This window comes from Gadus chalcogrammus, chromosome 6, assembly GCF_026213295.1.
Source record: "Gadus chalcogrammus isolate NIFS_2021 chromosome 6, NIFS_Gcha_1.0, whole genome shotgun sequence".
Taxonomy (NCBI): Eukaryota; Metazoa; Chordata; class Actinopteri; order Gadiformes; family Gadidae; genus Gadus; species Gadus chalcogrammus.
In genome coordinates, this window is record NC_079417.1 from 24,091,345 (window position 1) to 24,117,335 (window position 25,991).

At 46.1% G+C, this 25,991-nt stretch overlaps 2 protein-coding genes across 3 annotated transcripts in view; one reads left to right on the plus strand and one right to left on the minus strand.

Annotated features, from left to right (window-relative positions):
• The window catches only part of znrf3 (zinc and ring finger 3), an 82,668-nt gene extending 58,973 nt beyond the window's left edge, over nucleotides 1-23,695 (plus strand). Inside the window, exons 3-8 of one of the 2 annotated variants that reach the window (XM_056592815.1) lie at nucleotides 13,182-13,256; nucleotides 14,379-14,510; nucleotides 15,728-15,835; nucleotides 16,889-17,056; nucleotides 18,788-18,890; nucleotides 19,218-23,695. In XM_056592815.1, coding sequence (XP_056448790.1) covers nucleotides 13,182-13,256; nucleotides 14,379-14,510; nucleotides 15,728-15,835; nucleotides 16,889-17,056; nucleotides 18,788-18,890; nucleotides 19,218-20,923 — 2,292 coding nt within the window. In that variant the 3' untranslated portion in view covers nucleotides 20,924-23,695. Of the gene's footprint in view, nucleotides 1-13,181; nucleotides 13,257-14,378; nucleotides 14,511-15,724; nucleotides 15,836-16,888; nucleotides 17,057-18,787; nucleotides 18,891-19,217 lie in introns of both variants that reach the window. The other variant, XM_056592814.1, reaches the window with a different exon arrangement.
• Nucleotides 23,696-24,460: 765 nt separating this feature from the next.
• Nucleotides 24,461-25,991, minus strand: part of LOC130384567 (protein crumbs homolog 2-like) — a 22,156-nt gene continuing 20,625 nt past the window's right edge. Inside the window, exon 13 of the mRNA XM_056592813.1 lies at nucleotides 24,461-25,991. This exon is cut by the window's right edge and continues 1,113 nt beyond it. The gene's annotated coding sequence lies outside the window, so the exon portion shown is untranslated.

Below are 25,991 nucleotides of genomic sequence, written 5' to 3' on the forward strand. Positions count from 1 at the left end.
GGAGAACCAGACGCAGTCGTTTGAGATTCATAATATCGTCTGGAGGCGCACACATCTTTTGGCCGTGATAATATATATTATACAATATAGATATCTATGTAAAGTATGATATCATTGAGATATAGAGCTCCAGGACTCCCGCCGGAGCACCCCGAGTGTTCTAGAATATTTACAGAACACGGCCAATAAAACTTAAGGACGGGCTACCGGTTTAATGGATTTATACAAAATATTTCATTTAAAATGTGTCTGATCTTGGGGTTAAAATCTCCCTCTCTGGCTGTGGTGCCTCGTTCAATAGTCACTGCCACCAGCTGACAGAGTGGGGGACAGTGATGGGAGAGAAAAAAATCGGCTTTCTGTCATTCCCGCAGTGTTGCTTTGTTAGATTTCTGCCAGTCTTTATACAAGTTTGATTTACAATGGTTTATTTTATTTGAGATTTGTAAGCACCCTCTTTATTCTCACTAGCACAAGAGGGATTTTTTTCTTTTGTAGAATCAAAGAAAAACTTGATATTAGATTGAACATTTTACCTCCTCCTTCTACGGTCGGTTGCGTGGCAATTTTGAGTCTGTTTAAATCAATATTTAATTTGCGTTGCTTGAAAAAAATGTGTGGCCATATATGCTGTGTCCTTGTTTGGAAGTCACTCTACATGTGTTCTGAAGTACAATTCAAGAGTAAACCAAAGAGGAGACTTATTTTAACATTAACATAGTCTGTTTATATGAGTTAGTGGTTAATGGATGTGGTCACCAAAGAGAAGACTTATCTTAACTTTAACCTAGTCCCTTTACATGAGTTAGTGGTTAATGGATGTGGTCACCAAAGAGGAGACTCATCTTAACTTCAACCTAGTCCCCTGGATGTGAGTTTTTTGTGTTGCGATGCTAACCCTTCCTCTGTGAGGTCCAACCCTCTGTTCTGAGATGTCGTCACACACACTAAACAATTCCAGAGGACAAAGGGAAATAAAAAAGGAGGCGTGTTGGGTGCAGCGTGGGGGGTGGGGGGGGCTTCTCTCCTGGAGGGGGGGGGGGTCTCCTCTTTCATGTTTGTGTAGGCCTCAACGTGCTGATATAATCCAGGCCACTCTTCTTGACGGGGTGTTGGGGGGTCTTGATATGACCAGGGGTCCCCCAACCCCCCCTCCCCTTCTCTAAAGACTTAACTCGCTGCTTCATCACAACTCTTCCCGCCACAAGAAGGCTCCCGGCACGCACTGCGACGGTTGCCATGGCCACTGGGAAGCTCCTTGTGTCATGTGCCTCAGAGTGAGAGCGGGGGGGGGGGGGCAGCAAGTGACCATTATTAAACTTCACAGCTTGGGCCCCTCTTTAAAGAGTGAAGAAAGGAGTACTGAGGACTTAAGAGGAGGGAGAGAGAGAGAGGGATGGGGGAGAGAGGGGGATAGGGATGGGGGAGAGAGAGAGATGGCTAGAGGGATGGGGACAGAGAGGGGGTGAGGTGGACAGAGTGGGGGTAGAGGGTGTCCATAACAATAGTTACGGCCTCGCTTTAGAAAGAAAAGACTACATTTTGAGTGTTGTTCAAAACAGCTGCACTGGAATGAACTGACATGACTCTGTGGTCGGAGCATCTCTACCAGTCAAACCGCGCGAAGCGTTCTCAAATCAAAATAACATTACCGTTCTGGATGATAGGAGCAGACACCTAAAAAACGCCCACACGCGCATCCGCTTGTTTGTTTGTTTCTGTGTGTGTAGTAGTGCATACGTTTATGTCAGCCTGCTGCACATGTATCCCATTTTTTGTGTCAGGGCCCATAGCTGGCATGAAGGCCCTTGCCCCCCCCCTCACACACACACACACACACACACACACACACACACACACACACACACACACACACACACACACACACACACACACACACACACACACACACAGACATACATCACTCATCAGATCCTTCTCCCACTGCTGAGGAGTCCTCTGCTATGTGTGTGTCTGTGTTGTAGCTTTTCTGCTCCGCCAGAGAGATTGTGGACTGAGATGGAGGGGTTGACCGAAGATTGAGTGTATGAACACATGCACGTTTTGTCTTTTTAGCACCCCTTTCACACATGCAGTCTTACCTGGCATTCTGGCAAGAGAACAGGAGCAAGGATTGATATTCCGGGAAATGTGAACTGGCAATTTTCCTGACCCTTCAGGATTACTCTCGTACTCTCGGAGATTGTAGAAGCCAACAGCCTTCCAGAGAAACAGGGTGTTGGACACATGTCGGACCAACAAGTGGACTCCGCCTCTATGCACAAGGTTTTCATTGGAAGTTGCGTCAGTCTGCTAAACAAATTGCATTGCGTTTGCCACAACCAATGTCGGAATTTGGCTTTAGTATTTGACGGGAGTCAGAAGTGGCTGCATTGTACTACCAGAGGAGGTTAGCTCAGACAGGTGTTGCATCATGGTGCACTGCTGAAAGGCAGAGCTTTGATCTTATCTCTATCAGAAGATAGAGATAAGCACAAGCCATCGTTATCTCAATGTCAAACTTTAAAGACCTGACCATTCTGCCAGCAGACCGTAGAGATTTAAGCTACACATTAATCATATGGTTGTAGCTCAAAGTATATGGGGAAATAATATTTAAATGTTCAGTTAGTGCTAAACGCAACACACAGAATAATAAATGAACCAAGTGGTTGATGGGACAGGGATTCTTGTTTCCCTGTATATGACAAGAATAGGACAAAAGACCTCCCACAAGACCCACTGTAGCACCACAGCAGCCCCACCTGTAGACCACAGCAGCACCACCTGTAGACCAAAGCAGCACCACCTATAGATCACAGCAGCACCACCTGTAGATCACAGCAGCACCCCAGCAGCAACACCTGTAGCCCACAGCAGCAACACCTTTAGACCACAACAATTCCACCTTTAGACCACAGCAACACCACCTTTAGACCAAAGCAGCACCACCTGTAGACCACAGTAGCACCACCTCTAGACCACAGCAGCACCACCTCTAGACCACAGTAGCACCACCTCTAGACCACAGTAGCACCACCTCTAGACCACAGCAGCACCACCTCTAGACCACAGCAGCACCCCAGCAGCACCGCCTGTTGACCCCATTAGAACCACCTGTAGACCACAGCAGCACCACCTGTAGATCACAGCAGCACCACCTGTAGGCTACAGCAGCACCACAGCAGCACCACCTGTAGATCACAGCAGCACCACCTGTAGGCTACAGCAGCACCACAGCAGCACCACCTGTAGGCTACAGCAGCACCACCTGTAGGCTACAGCAGCACCACAGCAGCACCACATGTAGGCTACAGCAGCACCACAGCAGCACCCCAGAGCAGGGATTAAAATTAACGACGTCCCGTCGTCCCGGGGACGTAATTAATTGTCATCGGGAGGATCAATATTCTCTCTCGGGTGGACCTCGGGACGTGGAGAATTTAGTTGGCACTGACTTGCTTGCAACAATGGTGACGGAAATATTACTGGGCTTCAGTCGCAGCTTGGCACGCCCGGCGATTTCACCGTTTTATCTCAAGTTTCCTGTGTAAAATCGGGGTAAAATCCCCCGTTCGTCGTGGTGCAGACTTTCTTGGTTCACTGGAGAAGTTGGGACTGTGCACGGAGTCTAGACTAAAGATGAGCGGATGAGCTGTAATGTCATCCCTACCCTGCCTAATATCAGTATCCACCCGAAGCAATGTTTTTTTCAACAATTGATACCCGCACCTGCCCGATCACCGGGTGACCAGACGTCCGGATTTTGGGTTGTGTGTTCCACGTCCTGACAAAAGGCTGTCGGCATGCTAAAATGTCCAATATGAAATTTCCCCTGCTATGCTATTTGCCGTAATTTCACCCGCATGAAAGAATGAGTTCACATCTGATTGTAGGCTCCAAACACGATTTACTATTTACAATTGCAAAAACGCCAACATATTCTTTATTTTGCTGACCACCACGAAAGCCTCGTAAGGAAAGTTCCGCTGCGTCTCTCTCGTAGATCGCACCATCTTTCAACTTCTTTGTTTAATGCGACTGCTTCACCTTCTCTTGCATAAGCAGCAGCTCGTGGATTTGACTTTCTCTCCAGTTAGAACTGCTCATGATGATAAGCTAAACAAATCTAGTCTGGAAATAAATATATTATTTTATCAACATATTGTATTATGTCTTCATTATATTATCGGTAAGTAGCCTAACAACTCAAAATGTAAGAAAGATTCTTGGGAAAATTCAGGACGAGCAGCACCACCTGTAGACTACAGCCACACCCAGGCCCGCCGCTCCCTATAGGCAGAGTATGCAGAGTGCGTCACCAAGTACCTGGGGGGGCACCAAAAATGAAGAAAATCAAAAAATATATGTGTATATTCCATTATGGAATTACAAAAATATATAAATTAGTTGTGAAGAGGCCCACCGTGGTTTTTTCTTAATTGTATAACCTACCACTCAGGGCTGGCGCTCGGCGCTTTTATGCTTAATTGGGTTTTTGAGGTAATCGGTCTGGCTAATATAAAAAATGATATATATAAATTTTTGGTCGTTGCTAGAAATGTATCTCAATTCGTAGACAAGATAGGAACTTCGCCATAAGTCCTTTCAACCAGGAGAGTAGATGACAGTAAAGAGTAGAAGACAGTAGAGAGTAGAAGACAGTATAGAGTATAGAAGAACGTACAGAGTAAAGTGGACCGTACAGAGTTTAGGAGACAGTTGAGAGTAGAGTAGACCCTAGAGAGTAGAGTGGACCGTAGAGAGTTTAGGAGACAGTTGAGAGTAGAGTAGACCGTATAGAGTAGAGTGGACCGTAGAGAGTTTAGGAGACAGTTAAGAGTAGAGTAGACCGTATAGAGTAGAGTGGACCATAGAGGGTTTAGGAGACAGTTGAGAGTAGGGTAGACCGTACAGTGTAGAGTAAACAGTAGAGAGCTTAGGAGACAGTTAAGGGTAGAGTAGACTGTACAGAGAGTGGACCGTAGAGAGTTTAGGAGACGGTTAAGAGTAGAGTTCACTGTACAGAGTAGAGTAGACAGCAGAGAGTTTAGGAGATAGTTAAGAGTTGAGTAGAAAGTATAGTAGAGGGTTGAGGGTAGACACTGAGTGACTGTTTAAGTGCAATGCAGTTCCTGTACATAACACAACAAAAACAAAACACAACAGAACAACACACAACAAAGCAACAGCTCTCGGAGTGTTTGAGGAGGAGGATCTTAAATGAGTAATGGTCTGCTATTGGTCTGCAGAGCTGGAGACCAACTTGTTGGTTTTCATTTGTAAATATTATGTTATTTACATATAGGTGTGCACCCTTAAACAACACCCAAGACCACCCATAGCTTTTAGTGGTTCATTGTTTATGAATGAAGGCCCAGCAGTGAGGGGGTCTTTGTGTTCATGTGTACATGTGTGTATGAGGGGGTATGGTCTGCTGGGTGAACCATGTGAGTGTCCTCTCCTACCCCCTCAGCGGCCAACCGTCACTTCCTGCTTTGTCCAAGGGCCCGGCTGTTTGCCAAGACTCGCTGGCGAGCTCCCTCTGAGGTGTCCCCCCCGACGCACGCACAGGCACACAAACACACACACACACATCCAACACAGCATGGCTCTGTGTGACTGTGGTTACGCAACCGACGCCGAATGCTGTGCCTCGCGTTGTGCAGCGAGGAGGGGACGGCGACAGAGAACGTTGAAGAACCATGAAGGTCCACAGTGGAGGCAAAGCAGCCGTACCGGAGCACAAATACACAAACACGCGCGTGCGCACAAACATACACATACACACACCTACACACACACACCTGTGTTCAAATGTATTCCAATTGCCAGGGCACAAAAGAAAATGTATTCAATCTTACCAATCTAGTGTGATCCCTGTCCCTGCTTTCAGTGACACTGAACAGTTACGCATCTTTCAATACAAGAGTTTGATGGCTCCCTGCTTTGCTTCTCGGACCTTGATTAGACTCCATCCGCCTCATCTTCCAACATATTCTTGTGTCTTGTTTCAAAAGGACATCGTACACTGGAAGTTCGACACACAATAACTTTACAGCAAAGTACGCACACAGCTCGGTCCTTTCATTTCGTGAAATAAATCTGAATTTGTTTGTCCAATAAAGCTGAAGAAGGCAACTATTACACAGCCTACTTTTTTTTTAGCTACTGCCATTATCAACTTTGATATAATAAGACAAAAATGATAGTTAGCTAGCAGTATCAGATTCTGTCTGCTGATTCGAGGTAGAAGCCTGAATTGTTTTTTGTAGTTTGAGACTAGTGAATTCGTTCAGTATTATAAAAAAACAGATTTATTTAGTTACCATTATACATTATCCTGGTTTGTGGCTGCTCAATTACACAAAAACAAAAATCTTAAGTTTTTATGTACCACAGGAAGCCATACCCACGGGGCTGGCTTCCTGTTGTGTCAAACTTATCGATGGAGTGTGATCCCTGCTTTCAGCATCACTGAACAGTAACACACCTTTCAATGCTAGTTTGCTGGCAGCGTACATTTTCAGCATTGAGTTCAGAGAAACTGTGTGTTGGTGACTCGGGACCACCATTATCACAAACACAATCGTTCCTTGTACTTCATTGACAGCAAAGCTTGCTTTTTTTTTGCTTTTCTTTCTCTTTTTAGAGAAGACTCCACACAAACTCGGACGCTGCTTTTCCCCTCGTGTGTCTTTTACATTTATACTGTCGAAACATTTGAGGATCAAAAAGAATAAAAATTCACTTCCGGACCCCCGACCGCCTCTCTACCGTCTTCAGATGAACCACCACTGTCTCAGGTGACTCCTCCCTGAACCCTGCGGGGTTGACAGGACTCACATGTGTCTTTAGATGGTTTGGTTGTTGTTTTGGATGGAATTCCATGATATCAAACTACAGTGAGTATAGCAACGGTCTCTCAAAACAAGGCTACGTAGTAAGCAGAGGTAAATGTGTTTCTGTTGTTCTTTGGTTCCAGCCCCTGAATCCCTGCTCAACTGTTAAATATGTTGTGCGCTTGTTGGTCTGGTTTAGGGTGCACTCACACTAGGCCATCTGGCCGTGGCCGTGGGTGTTTTCACACTTAACCGTGCTCAAATGTGCCAGTGTGAGTGTGGCCAGTCTGGCCAGGCCAGGCCAACTTGGCCACTTGGGAGAGGTGTGTATGGAGTTAGAATCATGCCAAAACCCCGCACACACGCAAAACGTGTTTTGCTCACGCATAACGATTCACACGCACACAAAACGTGTTTTACTCACGCACAATGATTCACACACACGCTCAGTGTGGTTTGCAAATACAAAACATCATTCACAAACTAATGCATTTTGCTTCAGAAACAAATACAGTATGTTTTACACAAAGTACAAAAAAAATCCTTCAAGTACACAAAATAATTCTACAAGTACGGAACACTGAAAGCTGCGCGTGGATCGGAAGGCATTTGCGCACGGATCAGCCAGGCGGAAAATTAGTGCCAAAAGTCACGTGACAAACAAATGTCCTGTGATTCACACTACACAACAACAGGTGGCGATGTTCCTGCCAAACCGTACGGAATCCGTACGGAATCCGTATGGATTCCGTACGGTTTCCGTACGGTTTCCGTGCGGTTTAGCACTTTTACCGCGCCATTCTAGGGCCAGTTAGTGGCCTTCTTGGCTTTCCATAGAATCCACACAGTTGGCCCGCATCAAATAACGATTTTGGGGAGAAAAAAAGATCGTCCTGGCGGCCTTAAACTGACTCAACAGCGCCACCTGCTGTTGTGTAGTGTGAATCATATGGTGCATTCGAGTATTCTCTGCGAACCGGCTCGGATCTCGGATCTGATGCCACGCCCACACTTCAAGCGTTTTATTATTTCGCTCGGTCGTTGGAGGAAAACATGGACGCCACCCGGAAAGCTGTTGTCGCGGTAGCATTGGCAGAGGACCAGGCGATCCAATATAAGTAGGCTATAGGCCATAGTCAAGTCATGTCAAGTTTATTTATATAGCACATTTAAAACAACAGTAGTTGACCAAAGTGCTGTACACAAATACAATATATTTGTGTACATAGGCAGAGATACGGACGCAGTAAGGTATTGCAGTAATACGAGTGATTGAAATTACCATTTAAACCACCAAAGTGGTCCAAGCACAATGAAAACAGTTCATACTTCAAGTCACAATGGGCGCAGCCATCTTGAATTCTGTCTCGGAATTTCGCTCGGTCACCACTGAGTTCAACCGAGATGGCGAGATCGCCGTCCGAGGAAAAGGGGCGTGTTTGTGCGTGTCGCTAGGCAACGTCCTCGGACCTCCGAGACGGATGGATATTAAAACGCACCAATAGGACATTTGTTTGTCACGTGACTTTTGGCACTAATTTTCCGCCTTGCTGATCCTTGCGCAAATGCTTTCCGATCCACGCGCAGCTTTCAGTGTTCCGTACTTGTAGAATTGTTTTGTGTACTTGAAGGATTTTTTTTTGTACTTTGTGTAAAACATACTGTATTTGTTTCTGAAGCAAAATGCATTAGTTTGTGAATGATGTTTTGTATTTGCAAACCACACTGAGCGTGTGTGTGAATCATTGTGCGTGAGTAAAACACGTTTTGTGTGCGTGTGAATCGTTATGCGTGAGCAAAACACGTTTTGCGTGTGTGCAGGGTTTTGGCATGATTCTAACTCCATAGGTGTGCTGCTACGGTACGGGCCGCCAAGGTACAGATGCTAATGAGCCAACACGCGCACACGCACGGCTACGCAACCTGAGCTGGATAACGTATAGTCCATGCGACGACCATGGACATAATAAAGGCGACAAGCCTTCTTTCCCATTAAACGGTAAATATGGCGTCAAGCGGTTCAACTGTTGGTTCACGTTGGTCCCATAGAGAAGTCGAGCGTCTGTTAGCCATTTGGGCAGACGATAAGAAACAGACTCAGCAAAGTGCGAACTATGTTCACTGTGTTGTTGTCCATTGTTGTTAAAACTCTGACTGGCGGCAGACTTTATTATGGTCCATGCAGCGGACGCTTGGTCAGTGTTACGTGTTACGACGTGATGACGTATGTACAAGAGCCTATCGTGGCCAGGTCACAGTTGCAACGGCCACGGCCAGAAGGCCTAGTGTGAGTGCACTCACACTAGGCCATGTGTGTGTGTGTGTGTGTGTGTGTGTGGCTAACAGACACTCGACTTCTCTATTGGCGCGTTTCCACTGCAGGGTGCGGAACGGATCGAGTCGCAAAGGTGCGGTACGGGTTGCGTTTCCACCGCCAAAAGTAGGCGTAGCCGTACCCGTTTTTGCCTCGTTTTCAGGACTCCTCCGTTGGGGTACTGAAAACGAGACGAGACGCCTGAAAGGGTCCCGGGAAATTCTAGCTACACACCCCCTCCGTTGATTGGTCGACAGAATCATCACTTCCGGGCGACGCGGGGATAAAAACAAACAAACAGTAGCCTCGAGGTATTATTCTTTACAATTAACATGTCGCGTAAAACGCTTGCTTGGGCGAACAAGGAGGTGGAGAAGTTCGTCTGCATTCTTGGGGAGGAAGACGTTGTTTACGATGTTTACGTAGCTGCCGCGGCGATCGACATCCGGCCTACCTTAAAGGGTACTGTCGGCGGTGGAAACGCAACCTCGGAACTCTCTACTGGGCTATACCGCCCCCTCCCTACCGCACCTTTGCGAACCGATCCGTTCCGCACCCTGCATTGGAAACGCGGCATATAGGACCAACGTGAACCAAAAGTTGAACCGCTTAACGCCATGTTTACCGTTTGGAAACGGCTCAGAGGGAAGGAACTTCTGACTGAATTAGGAAGTGTAACTATTCTCAAATTCCGGATGATTGTCAATGCAGATGGAATCCATAGATTTCAACAGATGATAATCTCCAGGTTCAACATGGTGGCCACCAGCAGGCTTGTGAATGAAGACGAGCAGTTAAACAGAACACCCTTGACTTAATAATCATAATGCCGCGTCAGGGTTTCATACAAACATGTTCATTATATTGTCAAATGGCTGGAAAGGTCAAATCAAATGTTTGTTGCTGGAGTAGCACTGAAGGACCCAGGTTTCTTGTTCAATAGGAAAGGGAGGCCTACATTTAGTTTTCTACAGGGAATGCAAATGTATTGCACTGGATTTAGCCCGGGGACTTGCTTCATGGAGACAGTTAGAACTCCTTTTACCAGAATACCATGACATGGTATATAAGACTCATACCAGACTTGTGTATATAAGTCTGTTGCTGGTATGACAAAAGCCATATTTAATTTAATTTGGTTTGAATATAAATGTAAAAACACACACACACACACACACACACACACACACACACACACACACACACACACACACACACACACACACACACACACACACACACACACAGGGAGATATGCAAAGAAGGAGGGCAAGTGACCACATAAAAGAATCCATGGGAGAAAGCTTTATCTTTTAATAAACTGTAAAGCCAGCAACATGAAATTACGGCATAATAGCATAGCAGAGTCTTCTGAAGACTTAATTGGCTTAATTATAGCAGCGAGCGGGAGCGGAGCGCAGCAGAAGTCCAGAGGAGAGGAGGAACAAAGTACACATACAATAAAGCAGAAGATGTAGAATAGGCAGCCTTGCTTTGTGTGTGCGCATGTGAGGGTGTGCATGAAGCGATTCAAATGAATGTTTTGTGTGGACATGTGATCGCATTCGTATGGTTCATAACATATGAGTGTATTCACATTAGTAATAAAGATGCAGCAGTTGTCAGTGTGAAGCGCAGCTGCCTGTGATGGCTGATGGATACTGAGAAGGGGAGTGAGTAGTCCTCGCTGGCAGGCCTGTCCGGAGACACTAAACATAGCCTTTGTTTTCTCTGTGTGTGCTGGAGTCTAGACGGCCCTCCTCGGCTCTGTGTGCTGTGGTTTCTAGCCACTTGGTGAGATTGTACCCTAATGCCCATGGCTCCAAGTATGGCAGCAGCGGGAGTCTTTTTCTGTTTTTGTTCTCTTTTGGTTTCTTGCGAGCTGCCGTCGCCGGACTAGGTTCAAACCGGGGATTATTGTGATCATACCGCTCCACGACTGAAACAAATAAAAGATGGATCGATTATAAATGCTCATAGTTAGTTGTTTTTTTTGCTGACAGTTGCCTGTAAGTGAATGTGTTCAGCAGCAGGCGCCTCACTCACTGGTGGACCTTAGGAGTGAGCGTCTTTACAGTGCACATATCACTATTCTCCCTGCGTCTTACCAACAACTATTATTTATTAACCGGCAGAGCAAAAATCAAAAGCGGCAGGCTTGTGCAGAGTTGAATAGAGGAGGGGGGGCTAGCGATTTAAAAGCTGAGGGGGGAAAAAACTGGGTGAGAGGCAGAAGCTGAAGCTTGAAGCTGTCCCCCAACCGAGAGAAACACACACACACAAGCGCACATAAGCACGCACACGCACACGCTCCCTTCTTCTCCCTTTCCCTTCCTCCTCCCCACGTCCACCCCTTCTCGCTTTTGAACTTCCAAGTTTAAGAAAATTTGAGTCTAAGATCGGAGGGAGGGGGTGGTGGTATGTAAAGCAGGCTGGACGAAGGAATAGAGGAGCCAGGGCTTTTATGTGGAGCTCAGGAACGTGGCAGCGCCGCTTAAGGGCTTCTATTGGGTGACAGAACGGAAGTAGAACCACTCTGAAATGTTCCTGATGGAGAGAAATCTTATTAGACCAAAAACGTTCATTTTTCGGTGTCTCATATGGCTTCGTTCACACTAAAATACCTTATGCTCAATTTGCATTTATTGCTCAAATTCTAAATCTGATTCCAGTGTGAACTAGTCACAGTCCGACCTGGTGGTGATGTCAAGTGCTATGTTAACTACATTACTACTATTAACTCCGACTCATTTGACTGTCAGACCTCAGATTTCCTCCACCACAACTGTCTTCCATGTTTTCATTGACAGAGTGACTCCCAAAAAAGCAGAATTGTGACGTAAATGTTGCATGAATTCTGATATCCCTGTCATAAAAAAAAACCAAAAACCAAGAGGCCCAGTGAGCTGAACTACCTTTGTCTCATTGAGTTGCTAGATGACTGTGTGTGTGTGTGTGTGTGTGCGTGTGCGCGTGTGTGTGTTTGTGTGTGTGTGTGTGTGTGTGTGTGTGTGTGTGTGTGTGTGTGTGTGTGTGTGTGTGTGTGTGTGTGTGTGTGTGTGTGTGCGTGCGTGCGTGCGTGCGTGCGTGCGTGCGTGCGTGTGTGGACCAGACCTTGCAGAAGGACGACATCACACAGCTCTGTAAAATTCACAGCGCTTGTACAATTGTCACTTTGATCGCCAGCCCCCCCCAAGTTATGAAGAGTGCTGGCAGGTGCCCAGGGGCAGTTGATAATACCAGGATATGATCCCAGACAAGCTTTTAGATCTTGTGTTGCAGACATCAAACAGCGTCTAAATAGGGCACCCTGGATCAAACGGGGCGACGGTTTGCTGGGTGAAGCAGGGGTTTGGGTAAATGACTCTCTGACGAGGGGAGGGGCAGAGAGGGGGGGAACCAATTTGGATTCTGCAAGGAGATCCTCTGGATTTCTGCGGATACAAGCATTTCCTTTATCTCTAGCCCTTAGCATTAGGCTTCAAAAGAGCTCGGCAACAGAAAAACTTTCTCTTCCCTCGGATGAAAGGGAGTCTCGTTTTGAGCAGTTAAAGAAGCAAATTAACTGCAGCGTGAAACTGGCGGAATAAAATGTTAAATTTCTTGTCATTGTCTGTGCTTTTGTTACTGGTACGGCTTTGTTACTGGTAGGCCTACACTGGTAGCGATACACTGGTGTTAGACGCTAGCATGGTTATAATACAGCACAGATGTAATGTGCAATGACCTCATGAAGACTAATGATAGGCCACACATGTTTATCACCATATCTTCTGTTAGCCACCGCCTTGTTTCTCTCTGTTTCACTCACTCACTTAATTACTTACTTACTTACAGAGAGAGACTCCTACTACCTCCTACCTCTCATTTCTAAGCGTCTTTAGCCCTAGTCTGAGAACGCCCTCTAGTGGTCATTGATTTGACATCCTTTGCGGAAAACTATCCTGGGGTTCAGAATGTAAATTCTGACTGCTATTGCTGCAGTGTCAGTCCTGTAACTAATAACGCCTTTCTGTTGTTTGCAGGCAAAAAGAGCTGTTCAGAGGGGGGCAACTGCTGTCATCTTTGACGTGTCGGAGAACCCAGATGCTATCGACCAGGTTTGTGTACAACTCAAAGTGCAGTTTTAGAACATGCCATTCAAGTCTGAATGGCCACTCATAATGCCTTCCTGTCTGTCTGTCTGTCTGTCTGTCTGTCTGTCTGTCTGTCTGTCTGTCTGTCTGTCTGTCTGTCTGTCTGTCTGTCTGCGTATACTGCTTTAATACATTTCTTAATTTTTTTACATGTGTTAATGGTGGATTCAGCTGGTTCATACAGAGATTTGTTCCACTATTTAGAGCCATGTGCTGGGATGTTAGCTTAGAATATTGATATTCAGGTTCAGCTTTCACTGGTCCTTGATGATGCTGAGGTTATAATTACACAGGGAGCGATCAGCACATCATTAGCTCATCATTGGAGACATGATCAAGTCCTACTCTGCCTGCTAAACTGTCGCACAAACACACCAAGTCCATGTGTCCTCCCTGTCCGACCCTGTCTCCGGGGCAGCCTCTCCTGTCTTTATTTCTCTGATATATCATAAATATATTAATACAGGAGTCTCTCTTCGGAGTGGTTTTGTCGCAAGAATTCACCAGAGGTATTCATCTTCCCCAGGCCCGGACTTGTACAACTTTTTCTCTTTAAGTCTTCTCTCCCTCCCCCGCCTCCCCCTTGCCGCCGGGCTGTGAGCACGTAGAGCTGAGAGATAAAAGGGATTGCGTGGAGACCACATGAAAGGCAGCGCAGGGCGGCTGCCTTAAATTCCCGAGAGGCTTTTCCAGTCAGGGTGGATCGGCAGAGACAGGACCCACGATGCCGAGGGGCGGGGAGGGGGTGCTGTGGGGGACTGAGGGCCCAGGAGAGGTTTAAAGAGCTTGACCTCCTGGTATGGGCCGTGTTTTTATTTTCTGCTGCTTTTCAGGCAGGAGTTGGCCACAGTTATTGGTCGGTTTGGGCGGCCATAGGTCTGACCCCCCTTCCCTCTTGGGGGTAATGACAGAGTGGATTTTTGTCCTAATGCCTGGGGGCTGTGATGTTATGTCTTATTCATTAGAGGATCGTTCAACTTACGCAGGCTGCTGTCATGGTAATCATGTGCTGTTGCATTGTGGTATATGTGGGTTCTTATGTTGGTGTTTCTTCTCTCTCTCTCTTCCTCCGTCTTTCTCTCTCAGCTGAACCAGGTGGGCGAGGACCCCCTTAAGCGGCCAGTGGTCTACGTCAAGGGAAACGACGCCATGAAGCTGATGAACATCGTGAACAAGCAGAAAGTCGCCCGCGCTCGCATACAGCACAGACCCCCCAAGGTGAGACTGCAAGCCTCCCTCACATGACGTGTGTGCGTGTGTGAACCTCACATTCTAGACAAATATAAGGAGTGTGGATCTGCACCAGAGAAACCAATAGGGTGGTGAGGCCCTCCTGTCCTGCTAAAGCGCCCCACCAGTTGTAAAGGTTTTGAAAATGTTGAATGGCCACTTTACAAATACAGTTTCCCCTTGGAAAAAAAAACCTTGGGAAAACGAACCTAACCTCTTCAATAGAATGTGTCCGTAACGAATCACGAAACAAGGCGCAACTTGGCCCATTTAGTTGTTGGTTTTGGGCCAGGCTCTGTGCCCTGTCCCCCTTGAAGTTCATCTTTAACACTGCTGGATCACAGATTACCCCTGACAACTACTGTCTTGTGAATAACGTTCTGTGGAAGGAATGACATAATGTCATAATGTTGTTTCGTCTTGTGGCTAATGGCAAATGTCCCCAGTTCTATCTTTAGCCTTCTAGATGTCCACACCATATACTGTACGTTCTTAATCAAATATTGCACCGTTATCATTGCATGTCTGAATACATTTCAAATTTTAGATGCAAAGGTTGATGTACTGACTGAATGTATTTTTTGATAATGATGAACATATAATGATATGCCTATGTACCAGACCTATTCTTTAATATCACTGAAATGAAATGATTCACGTGATTATACACGAGAGGGACACCAGTAGAATCAGAAACAGACTAATAACTGCCAGTGCCAAAGCTTTCGCCTTCCTTCACTTTGAATATCTCATCATGAACCATGACATACATGGACGTGTCTGATGAGTGAGGAAGGTCCAACAGTCTCACACTTAAAAGACTTTGACTTTATTCAGCGAACATTTCCTGATGACACCTTTTAGATTTTGTATTTTTACGTGACTGGCCTGCATATTCAGTAAGCTGCCTTATGCGTTGCGCATCCACTTCAAGGATCCGTCAGTGTTTATATATCTGCATGCTTCTCAAGTGAGCCACTTTGATGAGGGATCATTTCCATTAATCTTTCGTCTTCATTTTCCAGCTAGTCATGAAGCTGATCATTAAAAAAAAGTATATTGTCCTATTGTCTTACTGGTGTGTATTCTTCTTAATATAGTTATGAGTCCTATTGTCTTACTGGTAGGCCTATGTATTCTTAATATAGTTGTGAATCCTATTGTCTTACTGGTGCGTCTGGCTTTGTTCTTTTGTTTCACAGCAGCCCACGGAGTACTTTGACATGGGCATATTCCTGGCCTTCTTTGTAGTCGTTTCCTTGGTCTGCCTTATCCTGCTCATCAAGATCAAACTGAAACAAAGAAGAAGCCAGGTACGCACGCACGCACGCACGCACTACTGACTGGTTCACACACACAAACACTGACTGATTGACTGACTGACTGACTGACTCCCTCCCTCCTGTTTCTCAGACACACACACAAGACATGTTTATTGATGGAGATGTTAGCTGCTGGTTATAGCTAGTTGTTGGTTAGCTTTTGGTTATGGTTAGCTGTTGGTCATGGTTGGCTGTTGGTTATGCTTTGCTTTTAGTTACCCTTTGGATTTGGTTTGCTTTCGGTTAGCAGTCAGTTATGGCAGGGTAGCCATTGGTTAGTTGTTAGTTAGCCATTGACTTTGGTTAGCTTCTGGTAAGCTGTGTGTGGTTAGCTGTGTTTGGTTAGCTTTTGGTTGTGGTTAGCTGTTTGCGGTTAGCTGTTTGTGGTTAGCTGTTGGTTATTTGTGTGTGGTTAACTGTGTGTGGATAGATGTTTGTGGTTAGGTGTTGGTTATAGTTAGGTTTGTGTGGTTAGCTGTTCGTGGTTAGCTGTTGGTTAAGGTAAGGTGTGTGTGGTAAGCTGTTTGTGGTTAGCTGTTTGTTATGGTTAGGTGATGGAAATGTGGCTTGACGAAGCAGGAGAACCAGAAGCTGGAGCCCTCAGGACAGGTGTTCTGCTGCCTGTGTGTGTGTGTGTCTCTGTGTGTGTGTGTGTGTGTGTGTGTGTGTGTGTGTGTGTGTGTGTGTGTGTGTGTGTGTGTGTGTGTGTGTGTGTGTGCGCGTGCGCGCGCGTGCGGTGCTTGCCCCAACTTGTGCATACAAGTGCGTAATTTCGTAAAAAGGAAAGAGCCACACATACCTTTGGGTTTGGCTGCATAAATGTATTCTTTTTAACGATTACAAATTACGGAATCCCACTGGATCACATGCAACCATAACATCACGTTGAGTACAAGGTAGGGTGTGTGTTTGTCTAATGACCCAGTTCCACCTCTCCCCGGTGAAGAACTTTCAGACCAATAAAAGTCCCCCTCCTCTTCTCTCCTCGTCACCCTCTCCTCTTCTTTCCTCTCCTCTCCTCTCCTCTCCTCGTCTCTCCTCCAGAGCTCTCTGAACCGGATGGCCATCCAGGCTCTGGAGAAGATGGAGACGCGCAAGTTCAAGGCCAAGGTCAAAGGTCAGCGGGAGAGCAGCTGTGGGGCATCTGATTGGCTGAGCAGCAGCTCCACCTCAGACTGTGCCATCTGCCTGGAGAAGTACATTGACGGGGAGGTGAGGCCGATCTCAAAACCTCTATTTATACAAAGGCAAACTTTAATTCTGTGAGCCTCCTACTGGTTGAAGGGACACACGCACCGACAACGCCCGTAGCAGGCCGCTAACGTGACTTATGGTTGCTACGGAACTGCTTGTGCAACCGAGAGAATAGGTGGTAGCGTTGTGAGGCAGGGTCATCATACCCTTGAGGAGGAGCTACAGTGGTCCTTGTTGTGATACACAGCGACATACATGTCGCCTGTGTGTTGTTAATATTATTGATAAAGAGAACCAGTACCAGCATGATGTTCTGCACACATTGATGGGTTTGTGAGGGACGTCCCTCTGGGCCTGGCATGTGCGTGGGATCCGCCCGTAGAGTGTGATTGGATCAGGAATCACGAGCTATACCAGAGCTCTCCGTGTCGACGCACAAACAACTGGTCGTGTTGTTCCAGCTTTGACCTGTCTCCAATAAATACTTGGTGTCCAGAAACATAATGGCGTTTATTTAGTCTTTGGTGGACAATGGAGGTGGAAGTCCCCTGATGTGCTTGGGGAGACTGTACTTCTTCTAGGACATTCCTTCCGATGTATTTGAGATGGAGTCCCCCGGCACACCACCTTTCGCTGTACCTGGGGGGGCTAACCCCCCCCCCCCATGGTGGTGTCGATTAATCCTCCAGAGACTCATCGTATGTACCCTAGACTTTTAAAGTTTCGCCCCTGGAGAAGGCTCTGTCACTGGGCTGGTCATCCACACAGGGCCGTTGCTACAATTCCTGGGCCCCTAGACAAGATTTACTGATGGGCCCCCCTGCGCTGCATTGTTCACGGGGGGGGGGGGGAGCAATTGTTGACGTGGGGGGGCGCTATGGTAGTTCTATGGGCTGGCAGTAAAACTTTTTTTTTTTGTGGGCCCCCCCTGGGCTGTGGGCCCCTAGAATCGTCATCACCTTTCACCCCTTATCGACGGCCCTGCATCCACAGCCACAAGGAATGTGGGGGATACAGACCCCTAACGATTTCTTCGCTGTGGCTCCGTGTGACTTTGGTGGGAAGGGGGGAGCAACATGGGGACTGTGGCACCAGTGTTGCACACAGGAATTGGAGATATAAAAGGCTGAATGGCATCAAAGCAATTCTTCAGCGGCGAGCTAAGCAACCAAAGCGTGTGCGTGGAAAAGAGCCCAGCGGTGAGTCAAACGAAGTTGTACGAGAGGAAAGACAGGAGATGGAGACACAACCCTGGCATGGATACGGCGGTTCATATCACGATGGCAGGCCTCGAGCCGAATCGTGTGAAAAGTTGCAGTGAATATTGTTTTTGTCAAGGGATTAGCAGCCCTATGCTGCAGTGGAGAAGTACCAAGGTCGGGTTATTGTGGTGCTTTGCTGCCACCTGGTGGCCATTGGTGGTAATACTGTATATGTCAATACAACAGACAACCAATCAGGTTACAATTTGATGACGTTTCTTAGAACCTTTATTCCCTTATTTATGTTCTGTAAGCCGTTTGGCAAATGGTTTCTCGTCTTCTATTCATAGATGTACAACAACATTCTGCTAAGTCCTCCCACGGCCCTCCGTTCTTATTTTACATAAACCTCTGCATTTTCTTCTGCCAATTTAATCCTATCCAGCGTGACAGGTCGATGCTGTGCTGCAGGGGAATGCTCAGCCTGGTTCCTATCTGTATAGGCTGCATTTATTCAATCATGTTTTGTTTTGTTTGTCTCTCTCAGGAGCTGCGAGTCATCCCGTGTGCTCATCGCTTCCATAAGAAGTGTGTGGACCCCTGGCTGCTGCAGCACCACACCTGCCCCCACTGCAGGCACAACATCCTCGGTGGGTTCGCAGCTCCTTTCTGAAGCCCTCTTAAGAATTTTACAACTTGAACATGTGTGTGTATCGTCAATGTGTATCGTCAATGTGTGAGAATTTACGTACAGTATTCTCTAGATTCTGCAGTATTATTATAGTATTGCAGTTTTATCAACACGCACGCACGTAAAATAAAGTGTGCGTAAACACACACCCAATAAAGTGCATAGCACACTCACACACACACACACACACACACACACACACTCACACACACACACACATACACACACACACACACTAAAACTTTAGTGGCTCACCAACACCTGTTCATTGTCCGTCCTCTCACAGAACAAAAGAAGGGGACCCCCGGGTCGGTGTGCATGGAGCCGGCCAGCTCAGTCCACAGCCGCCAGCAGAGGGTAGTGCTGCCCGTCCACTACCCAGGCAGGGTGCACCGCGCTGGGCAGGTGACGGCATACCCCACCCGCACCAGCATGGACCCCCACGGCAACCCCATCACTGTGCTGACGGTGGACCAGCATCCGGACCCCCAGGGTCTCTACCCGGCTCAGTCCACCTCTGCAGCCTTCCTCCGCAGCTACCATCCCACACTACACCTGGACCACTCACTCAACCCCCACCACTGTGGGCTGGAGCACCGCGGACCCCCCGCCTACCCTGCTGCGCAGCCCCCCCACCACACGGCCTTCAAGAGACCCAAGTTCCACGGCGGACGCAGCTTCTCGCGGGCCACCTGCTTCTCGCAGTACGAGACCATGTACCAGCACTACTACTTCCAGGGCCTTACGTTCCCCCAGCCACCCGACGGGGCCCAGGGACCAGCCATGGCGGGGCTGCTGAACGGCGGGGCGGGCCCCCACAAGGGCCACCACGGCAGGGCCTTTCAGCAGGGCCTGCTGTATCCAACAGTGATGCACATGGGGCCGGCCTCCAGCTCACGGATGGCCGACACGGGGAGCGTGTCGGGCCTGGGCTGTTACCACGGCCACCGCTCGGTGTGCAGCGGCTATCTGGCGGACTGCCCCGGCAGCGACAGCAGCAGCAGCAGCTCGGGCCAGTGCCACTGCTCCTCCAGCGACTCCATGCTGGACTGCACCGAGGTCAGCAACCAGGGCGTGTACGGCAGCTGTTCCACCTTCCGCAGCTCGCTGAGCAGCGACTACGACCCCTACGTCTACCGCAGCAAGAGCCCCTGCAGGACCTCGGCGGGGGCGGAGACGGGCGCAGTGCCAGCTGACGACTCGCTCAGCCCCGCCCCCTCGGGACACGAGTGCCCGCCGGGCCAGCCCGCCGGGGCGCCAGGGGGCTGCAGCCTGGAGGCCAACCAAAGCAGTCGTTCATCTCTGGAGACCCGGGAGAGCGGGGGGGCTTCGTCAGCAGGGGTCCCGCCTTGCGCAGCGGACCGGGGGAGCCGGGCTCTGGAGGAGTCGGGGGACCCTGGGCCTCCGGGGCCCGGGACCTGTGGCTGCTGCTTGGAGGGACCCCCTCCAAATGCCGAGCGCAAGGTGCAGGACCGAGGGGGGCCGATGGGCCGGGGCTGTCGCTTAGGGGCGGAGTTTCAGAGCGCCGCCTTGAAGAAGTGTTTTGCCCCTGAGCACATGTGCCCGCCATCGGAGCAGGGGGGGTACGATGGGGGGCCCTGCTGCTTCTACAAGGAGAGGAAGGTGCACCGCGTGGCGCGCTATGCCGAGGACTACGCCGTCAACGTGCTGTACGCGCACACAGACTCAGATGCTTGCTCTGGGCAGGGACGCTGTGAACTTAGCCAGAGAATACCCATAATTCCCGAGGACACAGACTATGAGTTGGGTGCAGCGACAGAGACCCTCTTGCCGGCCAATGGGACGACGGAGGCAGAGGCCCAATCAGGGAGGCCGCAGGCGGACAGGAGGGCGGGGTACTTGTCCTCGGGACAGTTCATAGGTCAGGTGTACCCACAGGAGGAGGAGAGGAGGGCCCTGGTCCAACCCCATGGCCCAACAAGCAACAAGGAATCGGGAAGCAATACATTTTCAAGTGAACGGGGACTGTAAGGACTTAGCATTTATACTGCCACGTCGATGTTACAATGCAAGCCAACCGGTCAATCAGGCGATCAAATTAAAGCCCTTAGTTGCCTTGCAGTCGCCTTTTTTGCAAAACTCTGAATGTTAGCGTTTTTGATAGTGTAATATTTCTACTGAAAATGATGGTTGGCAGATACACAGTTTATTCAATTCAGTACTAGGGCTACAAAACGTCTCGAGACATGGACCAGCTGGTACTAAAAGCTTTGTTGGGGCCTCGTAACACAAACTGGAGCAGCTTGGACACAATGCCCCTCTCCAAGGGTTCTGCCGTCACATAATGGTAACCAGGGTTCTGCCATCCCATAATGGTAACTAGGGTTCTGCCATTCCATAATGATTACAACGTTTCTGCCATCCCATAATGGTAACAAGGGTTCTGCCATCCCATATTGGCGTTGTAACTGGTCCCCTACTTTCATTTGTATGCTTGTCACTTGAAATCAAGCTTCCTTTTTTTGTGCAACTGGTTTGATTTAGATCTTTCACTTCATGTAACTTCATCATCATGTGTTTACGTGAAAATTGAAAAGGCTATAATGCTTCATCAACCACAAACTCGAGTAGAAACCGCTGTATGGATGAGCTTCACCAGAACTCAAAGAAATGAGCTGTGTTCGTAATCGTTCCCTATTCACTCACTCACTATTCGCTATATAGTGTTTATGATATAGTGAACTATATAGGGAACGAACAAACGAGAATTCGGACACTACGCTAAACATTAAAAAAAAATGAATGAAATTAACCACTGAGAATTTGAACACCACTACAAAATGGCGAGCACCCTATATAGTGCACTATATCCGTGATAGGGAAAGATTTCGAACACAGCTAAGGTCTCTTTATAAGATCTAGGTAAAGCCTGCCATGTTTGATACATTTTGAAAAGACCGGTTTTCTCTCTTGAGAAAAGTATAAAGCGATCGATAGGAATTGGAAACTAAGCATAGAAATGGTCATGCATAAACGCTGCTTGTCTCAGTACTGTGTGACACGTTGTACCTTCAGGTTACTGCGGTCCATTTCTATCCAGCTGTGGCCTACTCGTGGACGTGCCAGTATAACTCATAAGCCTTATGCTATCATAGCTTTCCTTAAAACCCATGCGGACAGTTTCCGTCGGTAAGAAGACCCCTGTAGTCGACAGAGGGCCGGGCGGTCGGACAGACGGCTGCGCGGTCGGACAGACGGCTGCGCGGTCGGACAGACGGTCGGACAGACAGGGGGCCGGGCGGTCGTACAGGGGACCGGGCGGTCGGACAGGGGGAGGCGTGATTGGATAGAAAGCCGTCTGAGGAAAGCAGTTTCTAAAGGGCTATTGTATTTCTTTGAAATGTGGAGTTTAGCTCTTACATTTATTTTATTTTTTACTGTCACTTATCAAAATGTCCTCCACAAGGTATGCTCTTGTTTATGTGCGGCTCTTAAGGTTCTTGTGTGTTTCAAAAGGCCAAAGGAAAGGATCAGGAAGACTCATGGTTCATAAGGGTTACTTTTTGTAATGTGATTTATTTTGTTTTATTATTTTGCATTGCAGTTACACATACCACAGTGTCTCCCTATCATACAGTACTACACAAGCTGTCGATATCAACACTCTACTTTATACAGACCTATGTTTGTCCTGCAGACTGTTTTGATACTGTTTCTATGAAATGTACTCATTCTCTTGACAGAGGAAAAACCTCCTAAAATAACCCTATTTATATGATAACCCAGTGCTGTAATCAAGTGAGAATCTAATCTTGCCTTTTGCATAGAGGTTTCTGTACCTACTGCAGATATAACATTTTTGGGTAATTAAGTCACTATTTAATTTTTTTGGGTTATCGTTTCTAGCACTTAAGAATATTAAAATGTGTACAAAATAATATTTTTTATTTTTTTTAAGAATATAATTATTTTCCGTCATTATCATTACAAATGTTATAAAAGTCTAGAAATCCATCTGTATATTTCTGTTCCTGTATAGCAACACGTTTCATAAATGGAAATATGTTCTCCGAATATTTATTTACTAATATATTTATCTTTAAGCCATGCCTTATGTTCCGAGTGTATGAACATTTTGGAGATATTGGTTGATTTTTATTTTGAGGAAAATCACTAACATGAGACTTTGTATATACATGGTAATTGCACACAAGACAATTAAATCTCTATGACCAAAAAACTGATTTTAAAACTTTAGTATGATACAGTTTTGTAATTAAAGTGTACAAAGATCTGTAAAATATACAGTTTTATTCAAGTAAAACTCAAGTTGTGGTGTGTTTTCTTCAACAGCATGCACTGATCATTCAGTTCTAGTTTGGAACAAGAACTCGTTCGGCCATCTTGCTTTTTGACCAAACATTCTAGAATTACCAAGCAACCATTTATTATTATATTTAAAGTATTATGATGGAGAAAATAACCAAGAGGTCAGCTTACAAGGTGAGTGACAGCACATGAAACACTTTAACTGGAAAGTTAGTCTCTAGACCGCCCTATTTCCATGGATAGAGCAGAGAATGTACAGTTAATTCCCCAGACGGGATGGCCTGAAAGTTTTAATGTGAACACTGAATTACTTAGATTTTATTCAATACATTTCCAAACATCCGAAAATAAAACTTTCTATGATTAGAACCTCATATTTGGGCTAGGTTTCCGGGTTTGGTATTTGGTTTTAGGGTTTGGTTATAGTGTTAGGGTTTCCTATCTTGGTTATGGTTTGTCTCGTATTCTTAATATCGGTTTTAGGGGTGGGGATATCTAGTAGGGTCAAGTTTTAGGTTTTATAATGTTCTAGGGTTCAGCACTATGATTTTTGAAGTGTCCATTTCCAGGGTTTGTTTTTTGTTTTTAAGGTTAAATACTATGGTTAGGATTTTCCATTAGGGTCAGGTTATAGGTTTTGGTATTATGTTATGTGGTTTGATACCAGGGTAATGGGTCCTCTTTAGGGTCAGGTTTTAGAGTTTGTTTGTTGGTTCTAGGTTTGAGTGTTAGGGTTCGGGCTACCTATAAGGGTCGGGTTTCAGGGTCTGTTGTTTGGTTATATGGTTTGATACTAGGGCTAGGGTTTCTTATAGGGTCAGTTTTTAGGTTTAGGGTTTCTAATTAGGGTCAGGTTTCAGGGTTTGGGTTTCTTATATTAGGGACAGGTTTTTTGGTTTGGTTATTGGTTATAAGATTTAATTCAAAGATTAGGGAAGACAGCAGCGTCAAAGTTGGAATTGCGTCAAATTCTAATTAATCTTTGGTTATTTACCTTGGAATTTCATGCACACAATAAACACATAGGAGTCTCATTCATTCAGAATTCTGACTTCAACATTTGTTTCATTAATGCGAAAAAATAATATTAAGGATTAGGGTTTCCTATAAGGGTCCGGGTTAAGGGTCGGTGTGGAAGACCGATGGAGAACTGAAAAATCAAGAAAAAAGTGAGGGGGAAATAAGGGAGGGAACGAGAAATAATAGGGGGTGGGGGGGGGGGGGGGAATGGAGAGTACGAAAAAGAAAAAAACGTGAGAAACCCTAACTCTAATACCAAACCCTAAAACCAAATTAATAATGATGAGATAACAAAAATAAATAGAAATGCATTGAACACCAGTTTTGCAAAAAAAACTCATGCCTTATACTTAATCCTATTTATTTCTCTTACAGTGAAGCATGAAATAAAAAAATTAACACAATAATTAAAACCATAGCATTTGGGTTTATGTCCTCATTATCAATATATCAATCAGTAATCCTATCTAGTTGCATTTAAAACGTGTACATCTCAGAACAGTGTTTTCAGGAGTTTCCTTCCAATTCTAGATACCCGTTTTTTAAGAACATTAAATCAACAGTTGCATTAGGTATAAAAAATATTGCGAGACATCAGAATAAAAAACTAGATTTTGGGATAGTTTGGAAAATAACTTTTACACGCTCAGAGGCAATAAGCAGTTACATCACAAGAAAACCTTTAAAAAAAGACACATTTGCTTTGTTTACATTGACATGTAACAGCTTGAGCTACCTAACTAGTCGTTGCTCTAGTCAGCAAACGAACAGTTCATCTAGCTAGCTAGCTAACTGCTGTTTTAGCAAGCTAGAGAAACAATTGGCTAGCTGTCGAGAAGAGCAGCAATTAGGGAAGCTAGCTAAAGCAACATTACTGTTGTTCTACTTAACATGCCTATATACAAGACTTATAAACTCAATTTGTGTGCACTCTTTTCAGGTGTAAAAATATATAAATTCTGCATACTAAATAACCAAAGACTCACTCATCCTAGTGTTAATTAATACATTACACCACTGTAAGCGTGGCTCTCAGGGATACTAATGATACAATTTCTTCCTGCATTTTCTAAAAGATACAATCATCACAGTGATTCACTGGACACACTATATCGTTTCAGTTCCCTTATGTGACAGCCAGGCAGACAGAAAGGCACACATTAGCTGTTCTCACACAGGCTCTTACGGTACAAAACAAGAACAGTGAGAACCCAGTTGCCTCCGTCAAATTTTGTTAGTTTTTAACCACCTTTTGTATATAAACTAGCTCAAAGTAACAGTGTACACTGTCTCTAAAAGCAGGAATAAGTTCAGTGTTGACAGCACCAGGTTTTGGGCGGTCTGACAGCAGCACCAGGAAGGCAGAGACAGCGGAGACTGCAGTAACTTCATGTGAGTACAGCAGCTCCGGAGCTACCTACGTATACATAAAATGTTATTGTTATAGTAAATAATTATACTATTATTAGGCCAAGCAAAAGGTCTGCTCTGTGATCTATTTTGGAAGACAGCAGTGTCAAAGTTGGAATCGCGTCAAAGTATAATTCATTTTGTGTTATTTACCGTGGAAATTCAAGCACACAATAAACACATAGGTGTCTCATTCATTCACAATTCTGACTTCAACATTTGTTTCATTACTGCAAGAAAATATTAAGCCTAGACTTGATTATGGAATACTTTCAGGAATAAAGTCTGATTCCCTTATTTAGTTTCCCTTAAATCATTACTTCGAGGTTTCAATGAGCTG